This window comes from Monodon monoceros, unplaced genomic scaffold (genome assembly GCF_005190385.1).
Source record: "Monodon monoceros isolate NGI ecotype Baffin Bay Population unplaced genomic scaffold, NGI_Narwhal_1 Super_Scaffold_20, whole genome shotgun sequence".
NCBI lineage: Eukaryota > Metazoa > Chordata > Mammalia > Artiodactyla > Monodontidae > Monodon > Monodon monoceros.
Genome location: NW_021703777.1, coordinates 107,185,543 through 107,197,108, shown reverse-complemented (window position 1 = coordinate 107,197,108; position 11,566 = coordinate 107,185,543). Strand labels below are relative to the sequence as shown.

The 11,566-nt window shown below is 38.9% G+C and overlaps 1 protein-coding gene across 1 annotated transcript in view; it reads right to left on the bottom strand.

The window, feature by feature from the left end:
• Nucleotides 1-1,413: 1,413 nt before the first annotated feature.
• MCUB (mitochondrial calcium uniporter dominant negative beta subunit) overlaps nt 1,414-11,566 on the bottom strand; it is an 89,135-nt gene continuing 78,982 nt past the window's right edge. The window contains 5 exon segments of the mRNA XM_029235314.1: nt 1,414-1,586; nt 1,588-1,625; nt 2,990-3,106; nt 3,712-3,915; nt 5,774-5,934. Coding sequence (XP_029091147.1) covers nt 1,553-1,586; nt 1,588-1,625; nt 2,990-3,106; nt 3,712-3,915; nt 5,774-5,934 — 554 coding nt within the window. The 3' untranslated portion in view covers nt 1,414-1,552.

Below are 11,566 nucleotides of genomic sequence, written 5' to 3'. Positions count from 1 at the left end.
TAGTCTCAGCTTTTCCCCAGCACTATACATGAAATTTCCAGACCTTAAACCTGTCTCTCTTGGGTACCTCATAGGAGCCAGGTGTTCTTGGGATGGATGCATCGGTGAATAAAGCAAACACCACTCCCTGTTCTTTCATTATATTGACAGTCTTGTCTTGCTGGGAATAGAGTTTCTCAAACGCAGAACATGTCCTAAGAATTTGTCATAATACTTAACCTGGTGATATTCATTATGAAGACATTAGTGCATATTCTTAGCTTGTTAATAAAACACACTAATATACTGCTAATTCAGCATCTCCAGGTTTCGGAGATACTGATACAAACCAGCAGGTGATCACAGTGTGTTGCTCTACTTAAGGTGTAGGAAGTTTGAATCTGATTAGGTTGAAAGATATAACCTGAAAACACTGGTATTTTTTTAAGCAAATCTCTTAAAATCAGGGTGTCATCATTACCCTTTCTGTCCCATAGTCAAACATGTAAAAGGTGACATCCTGGATGTTGGATTAAATACCATTAGTTGTACATTTATAAAGATTTATGATCTACTATGAGTAGATGCTTAAATCTTTTCTAGGGACTTCCCTGGTGGCGCAGTGGTTGGGAGTCTGCCTGCCAATGCAGGGGACACGGGTTCGATCCCTGGTCCGGGGAAGATCCCACATGCCACGGAGCAACTAAGCCCGTGCACCACAACTACTGAGCCTGCTGCGCTCTAGAGCCTGTGAGCCACAACTACTGAAGCCTGTGCACTCAGAGCCCATGCTCCGCAACAAGGGAAGCCACCACAATGAGAAGCCCGCGCACCGCAATCAAGAGTAGCCCCCGCTCACCCCAACTAGAGGAAACCCGCGCACAGCAACGAAGACCCAACGCAGCCAAAAATAAATAAATTAATTAAAAAAAATCTTTTCTAGCTGTGTGCACTTGGGCAAATTAACCTCTCTGGACCTGTTTCCTTATTATTAAATTGGGATTAAAAACAGCTACCTCCTAGGATTATAGGATTACAAATAATATATATGTGAAGTGCCTAGAACAGGACGTGACGACAAATGATAAACAGTAAGTAAATATTAGTTACGATGAAACATTTCAAATGACATTTTATAATAATTTTAAGTATATTTCATGATAAATATCTTGCAACTACTGTGAATTTAAAAAGCAATTAATGACCAGATGATTCTAAATGAAGCCTAAGAAAGTGAAGCCAAGAACACTGACCGTTTCACCTCCGCACAGGAATGACACAGGACAGGCTGACAAAGCTTCTTAAATGCTGAACTGTAATAGCAGCAGCTTTGATTCTGACGGACGTATCCAAGCTCCTTCCAGCAGTAAACCTCAACAAGCCACGAGAATCCACAAACTGAAAATCTCAAATGAGAACATCAAAGAATACCTGTGTTTTGCAAGCATTTTTTTTTTATTAACAAGAGATTGAAACAGTCAAATTCAAATGAACTATGGGACAAAGGTTCCAGTTGCTAAGTTGCAAAATGAACACATAATGGAAACATTCACTGACATTTAAAAATGTAAGATTACTTCTTTTCATCGAATTCCTCTACTTGCATCGCAGATAGAGTGGCGCACCTGTCTCAGGGCTTCAGTAGCCTGTCCATGGGAAGAAGAAGAGGCACTGATCAGAGAAGACCACAAACGTATCAGATTACTGTTCACAAGGAATTCTATACCTTTAACGTCTCCTTAGGTCAATATATAGATCTAAACTATGAGTGGAAACTGCCTACAATATTTCAATTTATGTGGATCCTTTTGTAAAAGATAGTTTAGAGTTTCTAGTTCATCCTTATAGTTCTTGTAATGTTAGTTTCCCCCTTTACAGTGGTTTTCGCCGTTTATAAAAAACCAAACAAAAAAACCCACTACTCTGACCTATCAGTTTCCCTTTTTTCCCTCAACTTTATTACCTTAAAAAAAAAAAAAAAACTTTACAGTTTGCTACTCTAAATCTTCAATGCCCAGTGCTATAAACTAGTTGAAAGAACATTCCTTAGCCTTCACGGATTGGATCATTTAAATGCAAAAGTATCCACTAAATTAAAAAAAAAAAAAAGATCATTATATTTTTCCTAAGTAATGATTATATGGAATTTAAACATATTTTTTAAAGGCTCTTTATCTCCAAGTTTTGGACTACAAATTCTTGTTACATCCTTCCTTTTTTTAAATTTCAGGGATGGGTAGTTCAGAAGTTACGGGTAACAAAAGATAGGATGATTACTGGCTATTAAATGATCATGCATTGAGCAGTAGAAGGTATTTCTACCAAAACTTTTTTCTTATAAAATTACTAAGAAAAATTTAAAAAGCTAATGAGCCCACTGGGAGGCCAGAGGTAAAAGCTGCCTAGGAGACAGATTATATGGAAGTGCCCCAGAGCACAGGATCCAAACTGAGCTTCATACCTTGCTTTCCCCACTTTCTAACCGTGTATAACCTCTGTTTTCGCATCTGAAAGAAGGAAATGATGAAAGGAGGAATAGCATATTGATTCTGTTTTTAAGGAGAAGAAACCTGTAAAAACCTTTCGAGAGCTTAGTAAAATTGTTTATCAGAGTGCTCATCTTCCTAAAGTTCTCCTTTCTTTTAGTTCTCCATAGTTACAGAAACTGCAATTGAGCTTGAGACTGGACTTTGTTCTTTAAAAACACATATTCACTTGGAGATAGATTTCTATTGAATACTGTTATTTTACTATCTCAAAGTCACTTAAGACATTTTCCATATACATGTAAAGCTATGCCAATGTAGAATACAGATGACAAGAATAAAACTGTAGGAAATTAGTATCAGGACATGTCAGCTATTTCACTGAACAAAACCACAATGCAGAGAAGCCTGTGCAGGACCACGATTTAACCCACGAGGATGAGCCACCGATTGTATTTCCCTGACACTGAATTCTGGCTCCCAGACAAGACCAGCTATAAGATGTGGTATTTGCAATAAGGTACCTTAGCAAGATCTTCTTTTAACTTGTTGTACTGCACCACATCAAAATGCTGTTGCTTTGATTTCTTGTGGAAGAAGTGAAGAAACTGCCTACTCTTAACAGCTGAGTAAGTATAATCCTGAAAAAAAAAAAAAGACAAAAAACCAGAACCGAACATGCTTTAACTGAACATAATACCTCTGCAAGAAACGTGCCTTAGCAACAACAAAGCAAAGGAAGGCAGATGAGTAAAATATGTGCCGTGGCCATCAGAGCAAGCATAAGGCAACACAAGTAACACATTTAGTCTCATCTGAGATCAGCTGCTCCTTTCAAAAGCAAGCAAGCTGGGCAGAGAAATCACACATACAGGGAAAGAAAAGAGAAAAAGGAAAATGCAGATTTTTGGCAAAATAATCACGAGATAAGCTAAAGTTACTGGGTGGTTTGCAATACAAATTCAATTTTATTTATAAACAGGATACAGAGTACACAGATTTGATGTGTTTATCTCAACGGAGGAATTTGTTAAGTTGTACTATTTATTTCTCTATAGAGGTTATACACAGTTTCTCTATGGTATATACAAATCTCCATCCTCTGGAAAACAACAAAATTTAACAGCTGATAAAAACCCAGATAGCAGTAATTCAATAACTAAAAAGGTTTTATTGCTCATTACTGGGATAAGAAATTATTTATAAAAGATGTTATAACTTACCATTTTCTTAACAAACTACTCACCTGTCGAGTGACTAAAAAGTATGCAAAAAAGACCATGGAATTTGAAAATGTGATGAAGTATGTAACTGGCTCCATGATATCCCAGGAGTACACCCACCAAGTGAGCCAGGCCATTGCCCCGCCCTGAATGGACAGCAGTGCTAATCCAGCCCACAGAAGTCCGTTGGTTTTGACTTCTGAGTGAGCTTCAATTCTCGCTTTCATCTGAGGGGAAAAAAAGTGACTGTTAGTTCAGTTTACAGGGCACCAACTTAAAAAAAAAAAAAAGAAAAGCAGAAAAGGAAGAAAAGTAAAGTAATGCACATCTGTATTACTTTAAAGAGGTCTGATTTATGAAAAAATACAATGTATAAAACATATACATTCATGAGTGATCACTTATTTCCAAATCAGTTCATTAATAAACCAGTTTTAAAATTATAAAGGCAATACCTGCCCATGGAAAAACTTTTAAATAGTATAGAAGGGTATACAATGAAAAATTCAGAAGTCATCCTCTGAAACCTAACTAAAAATTACATGTCTATTTTCTTTGACTCAGCAATTTCACTTCTGGGAATTCATCCTACAGGTACACTTGCAAATGTGATTCATCATAGGTTCATTCTTAAAAGACCATAAATTATCCAATTGTTCATCAAGGTATCATGCAGCTATGGTGAGGAGGCTCTCTATGTACCAATACGGAGATCTTTCCAGGATCTACTGTTAGTGAAAAAAGGTGAGAAAAGTGTATAACAGCATATACTGTTTCCTGGAAAAGGGAACAATAATATATTTGCATTTGTTTGCACATAGATAAAGAAAATCTGAAATGATTCACAGGTTCAGGGATATGGTACTGGGAGGACAGTTGGAGGAAAACCTTCCATTGGCCACCTTTTTAGGTTTTTAAATCTTAACACAAGTAAATATCACCAACTTTTTAAAAAGTAAAGAAAAAGTTAAAACGTACCATCCAACAAATAAAAAAGTCCCTCTCTCTGGCATCCCCTAAGTATACTTAGAGGTAATCACTATCAAAAGTTTCTTTTAGGGACTTCCCTGGAGGTCCAGGGGTAAAGAATTAGCCTTCCAATGCAGGGGATGCAGGTTTGATCCCTGGTCGGGGAATTTAGATCCCACATGCTGCGGGGCAACTAAGCCCGTGCACCACCAACTACTGAGCCCACCTCAACTAGAGAGCACGCATGCCACAACTACAGAGCCCAAGTGCTCTGAAGCCCGCGTGCCTCAAGGAAGACCCGACACAGCCCTCCGCAAAAAAAGTTTCTCTTAACAACAAGGTCCTACTGTATATAGCACAGGGATCTATATTCAATACCCTGTGATAAACCATAATGGAAAAGAATATTAAAAAGAATGTGTGTATATGTATGTATAACTAAATCACTGCTGTACAGAATTTAACACAACTATACTTTCATAAAACAACAAAAAAAGTTTCTTCTACCTCTAGAAACTTTTTATTCATACACAAAGATACACATACACCTACCCATTTTTAAAAATCACAAGTGGGATCAGAGTTTTAAAAAATGCATTTTTCACTTAAATTAAAACAGACTCCTGCCCCTCCTCCCCAGAGAAGTTTTTTTTTCCTCCACCACTGATTAACTTCAGATGTTAGGAAGCCACTGCTAACTTTCCAGCTGCAATTCTGTTGAGCAGAGTGGGAGCCGTGAGCCTATTCTCTGAAAAACAAACAGTGGTAGTGCTCCAGCTAGTGCATCCCAGCTCATCTTATACTCAGTTACCAAGATACACTGGCCAATCCATGGAAAGGACACACAGCACAGAGTTTAAGACAGCAGCCTGGAGTCACACCACCAGAGTTCAAGTTCTGGCTCTAACACGTATTAGCTTATATACCTTTGCTGCCTTAGTTTCCTCATCTGAAGAATGAGGACGGTAACAACACCAAACTCAGAGGCTCACTGTGAGGATTAAAGGAGAAAGTAAGCCTATGTAAAGCATTCAGAAAAACACTCAAATGGAGCAATACTACCAATAAATATTGGGTATTATTTACAAACAGACTCAACAGGTGATGCTTCCGAACCTGTTCGAGGGGCTGCAGCTGTCCCTTCAGGTGGTCAATTTTCTCCAGCAGATGGTGCTCTCTCTTTTTCTGAAACTCTTCTAAATGCAAGGCTGTGAACAGTCTGTGAACCAAGGATTTCATGTTTTCCATCTCAGTAGTGTGCTCACTACTCAGTTTTTCTGAGAAAAGAAGACACAAGGGAAACATAAGGCAGTTAACACATCTTTTCCTCCAGGGTTTGTAAGTCTAGGGAACCAAATCTGAGTTCCCCCGGCTGGCCACTTGGACGCTCCCCACTCCTCGGGGGGCATTTGGTACTGGCCTTTATTCCTGTCTCAGGTGATTCCACTCATCTCTCTCTGGAATAATAAATAACCAGACAGTAGGTTTAAAATTCATTATGTTTTTGTCTTTTGTAATATGACTAGTGCTCTTTCTTTTTTAAAAAAAGGAAGAATAATACAGGAAAAGGAAGTATGCATCTACCAGAACCCAGGTGAATACCTCACCTGAGTTTGTAACACATTAGTTACAGGTTCACTTTTATACCTGAGTTAACCTAAGATCCTTCTTCACCCTCAACTATCTATCCAAAATCATTTTAGGATCCCCTGGGGAGGGAAACTGGTGTACAAACATGTAAACAAAAGTGTAATATACATTTGAAAAGTCATCCAAGTGTAAGTTCTTTTCAACAAGGTATAGATCTGAAGGGAGGTTCATACTGACGAAAGGGAATCAGTTTCTGAGCTTTTAACAGAGTTCTTTTGATTCTGAATTTCTCTCATACTACCACTTCAGTGGATCTATAGATCTACATAAAACTGTGCTATAGTGATGCCTTTCTGAGGGTTATAACTGTTCCCCACCACTGTAAGAGAATTTGAGATAGGGGGACAAAGTGAGAGAAGGGAGAGAGAAGACAAAGTGAGAGAAGGGGAGAGAAGACAGACCTTCCTGCCTGACAGCAGAAGCAACTGTAGATACGGGAGATTTATGATCCTAGCATCTGTATCATCCCAGCGGCTTTCCAGTCTGTGACAGCACTTAACCAGTCTGTTACAGACTGAAGTTAATTTTCCTCTATCTCCACCCACTTCTTCAAGACTTTATTGTGGTCTTTAATCCCTTCCACATTCTAGGCTAAAACTCCACAAAGAGGTAGAAACGAGAAGTTCCCTTTTAGCCTTTTGAGATTTGCAGAACAGTCAGAGCCCTTTTGCTGTGATGGAAAAAATGTATGGATACATAAAAGGTCTACATACAGAAAAACGGCAGAGATGGGGCATGATTTTGTCCAAAGCTGTGGAACGTAACAAAGATAAACAAAGCCAGACACTAGTTCAAGTGGTAAGGATAGATTTTATTCAGTAACTGTTGTACTAGAGAAGGGGATCTGGCATGAACTGAACTCAGCTTCTATTTGTGCAGAGGTGGAGGGGCGTTTTCAGGGAGCGAGGAGAACATCAAGGGGCTTAAGCAGAGTCAGGGAAGTGGAAATTTACCAAAGGTGGGAATGGAAGTTGCTTAATGTGACCAGGCCATTTGGGTCTGTTAACTGGTGCTTGTCCAGAAGAGGAAGATGAAGTAGAACAATGAGGTGCCCTGAAAATGTTTATCTCCACTTATTCCCTCAAATGCTAAATGGGAAGTCGAAGACCTTGCAGAGTGTTGGGAACTCACTGGACATGAAATTTCTATCTCAACATGGATTTTCATTTTTCTCAATTTCTTCCATCCTTCTGTCTTTGGAGTTAAATACTGTCCTGATTTTTAAAAAGAATCTAGAAGAATGTTCATAATTGTTGAAATGATGGATTTGTTTTAATTTCTCTATACTTAATTTGTGTTTGAAAATTAAAAAAAAATATTTTTCCTCAAGGGATCTTCAGAGTAACTGCTGATATCAGTGCTGGAGCACGAGATCAGCCTGGATCGTCTAGTTATACCAGAAAGTAAGAAAATGCTTAAAATAAAAATGGGGGCAAGTCCTAAGGACATGGGAGCCAATGATCTTCAAATTGTACCAGATATGGTTAGCAGGAGCCCCTTAAGCTGGCTCCTGTGTCCTTGTGACTTACTCCAATTTTTTGTTAGTATTTCCTTATTTTTTCTTTTGTTGAAGTATAGTTGGCTTACAATATTATATTAGTTTCAGGTGTACAGCATAGTAATTGAGTATTTTTACATATTATACTCCATTAAAAGTTATTACAAAATAATGGCTATAATTTCCTGTGCTGTATAATATCTCCTTGTTGTTATTTTATAGTTTGTATCTCTTAATCCCCTACCCCTATCTTGCCTCTCCCCAGCTGGTAACCACTAGCTTGTTTTCTATACCTGTGAGTTTGTTTCTGTTTTGCTATATACATTCACTTTATTTTTTAGATTCTACATATAAGTGATATCATACAGTATTTGTTTTTGTCTGACTAAGCATAGTATTTTCTAGGTCCATCCAGCTTGCTGCAAATGGCAGAATTTCATTCTTTTTTATGGCTGAGTAATATTCGTGTGTGTGTGTGTGTGTGTGTGTGTGTGTGTATACATACCACATCTTCTTAAGCCAATCGTCTGTTGATGGACACTTGGGTTAACTACTGTAAACAGTGTTGCTATGAACACTGGGGTGCATGTATCTTTTCAAATTAGTGTTTTCATTTTTTTCTATATACATACCAGGAGTGGAATTGCTGGATCATATGGTAGTCCTATTTCTAGTTTTTCTGAGGAACCTCCACACTGTTTTCCATACTGGCTGCACTGATTTACATTCCCACCAACAGTGTACAAGGGTTTCCTTTTCTCCACATCCTCTCCAGCATTTGTTATTTGTAGACATTTCGATGATAGCCACTCTAACAGTTGTGAGGTGATATCTCATTGTTCTGATTTGCATTTCTCTAATAATTAGCGATGCTGAACATCTTTTCACGGGTCTGTTAGCGATCTGTATGTCTTCTTTGGAAAAATGTCTATTCAGGTCTTCCGCCCAGTTTCCATTTGCATGAAATATCTTTTTCCATCCACTCGTTTTCAGTTTGTGTATGTCTTTAGCTCTGAAGTGAGTCTCTTGTAGGCAGCATACAGAAGGTTCTTGTTTTTTGATCCAATCAGCTGCCCCTATGTCTTTTGAGTGGAGCATTTAGTCCATTGACATTTAAAGTAATTACTGATAGGTATGCATTTATTGCCATTGTATTAACGTTTTCTAGTTGTTTTCGTAGTTCTTCTCTGTTTTGTTTTCTGTATCTAAATCACCTCCCCCACCTCTCCCATCCCCTTGGCATCTACTGATGATTCTTGTCTGAATTTGGCTGCAATATAATGATTTTTCAACTACAACAGGCCTCAAAATATTTACCAGCCAGAACTTGGCATTACAACTAAAAACATGAACCTTCCCTTATTTACTGATTTATTTATCTCACCATCTATTTATGAAGGCATAGACTCAGTATTACCTTATCCTAACCCCGATAGTCCACAACCACAGCTTACTGAGAGCAGAAACCTCTGGAGCCAATACTGATAGGAACACTGAACTATGATGGTTGAATTGCTGAAGGCTCAGTGCTGACTAGTTTGAGAAATAAAAACAGTCACACATTCATGAGTTTTACCTCCAGGAGTCCCACCAGGTTCTCACAGTGAAGGTCAGAGGTCAGAGAAAAATACCTCCCTGCTTCCAGCAGAGAAAGGAGAAAAGTAACCATTTTGAAACAGTCCTGAGCATTACTTTCTCCATGCCAAGGAAATTACAGTCGACCCTCAAACAATATGGGGGATAGGGGCACCAACCCCACATGCCGTCAAAAATCCACATATAACTTTATAGTTGGCCCTGTGTAATCATGATTCCATGGACTACACCAACTGTGGACCACTTAGTACTGCGGTGTTTATTGAAACAAATGTGCATGTAAAGTGGACCCATGCAGTTCAAACCTATGTTGTTCAAGGGTCAACTGTACTTTACCAGAACCTAGTCTGGCCTGGAGAAAGGGCAATTAGCCAACTCCAGGCCCCTCTAGCCTTCCTGTCTCATATAGGGGAGGGAAAAAATGGCTAAGAAACTCTTCTGAAGGTTACAGCACAGTAATCCTGGCCCAATAAAAACCTTGAGATTTAATCATAAAATTATAGAATGCTTCTCCCCCCCAACACCTTAACACCACATCAACAGGGCTCCAGTTCTGTGCAAGACACAGACTCTATTCAAGAAAGAATTTCTAGGGAAACTCAAATACAACAGGGTAGAGAAACAGGGACACTAGAAAAAACTGAAGCCTCTGATATCTACAGCTATAGCAAACAGTAAACAGCTGAGCTCCTGGTCAGATACACATAACCTCACACTAAAGACCTACTTGCTTCAGTTTCTATTTTTAATAATATCATGTCTAGCTTTCAACAAAAAGTTACAAGCAAGAAAAAAACAATCTAAAGAAACAAAGCAAGCATCAGAATCAGAATCTGATATGGCAGAGATTTTGGAATTTTCAGACCAGGAAATTAAGACAAATATGATTAAAATGGTAAGGGCTGTGATGGAAAAAGTTGACAACATGCAAGAACAGATGAGTAATGTAAACAGAGAGATGAACACTGTAACAAAGAATCAAAAAGAATTTCCAGAAATCAAAAACACTTTAATAGAAAGGAAGAATGCCTTTGACAGGCTCACCAGTAAACTAGACACAGAGGGGGAAAGAATCAGTGAGGCTGATCATGGTGATACTCACATCCAAAGACAAAGTAGAAGCCACAGTGAGACAGGAGGAGAGGTGCAATCACAATCAAATCAAATCCCATAACTGCTGGGTGGGTGACTCACAGACTGGAGAACACTTATACCACAGAAGTCCACCCACTGGAGTGAAGGTTCTGAGCCCCACGTCAGGCTTCCCAACCTGGGGGTCAGGCAATGGTAGGAGGATTCCTAGAGAATCAGACTTTGAAGGCTAGCAGGATTTGATTGCAGGACTTTGACAGGACTGTGGAAAACAAAAACTCCACTCTTGGAGTCCGCGGCTGCAGAACAGAATAAAGAAAAAAGAATGAAAAGAAATGAAGACAGCCTAAGAGAACTCTGGGACAGCACTGAACGCAACAACATTCAAATTATAGAGGTCCCAGAAGGAGAAGAGAGAGAGAAACAACCCGAGAAAATATTTGAAGAGATTACAGTTGAAAACTGCCCTAACATGGGAAAGGAAATAGCCACCCAAGTCCAGGAAGTGCAGTGAGTCCCATACAGGATAAACCCAAGGAGAAACATGCCGAGACACACAGTAATCAAACTGCCAAAATTAAAGACAAAAAAAAAATCTTGAAAGCAGCAAGGGAAAAAAGACAACATACAACAGAACTCCTAAAAGGTTAACAGCTGATTTCTCAGCAGAAACTCTACAAGCCAGAAGGGAGTGGCATGACATATTTAAAGTGATGAAAGGGGAGAACCTACAACCAAGATTACTCTACCCAGCAAGGATCTCATTCAGATTCAAGGGAGAAATCAAAAGCTTTACAGACAAGCAAAAGCTAAGAGAATTCAGCACCACCAAACCAGCACTACAACAAATGCTAAAGGAATTTCTCTAAGTGGGAAACACAAGAGAAGAACCTACAAGACAAACCCAAAACAATTAAGAAAATGGTCATAGGAACATACATATCAATAATTACCTAAAACATGAAGGGGTTTAAATGCTCCAACCAAAAGACACAGGCTCACTGAATGGATAGAAAATCAAGACCCATACACAGGCTGTCTACAACAGACCCACTTCAGACCGAGGGACACAT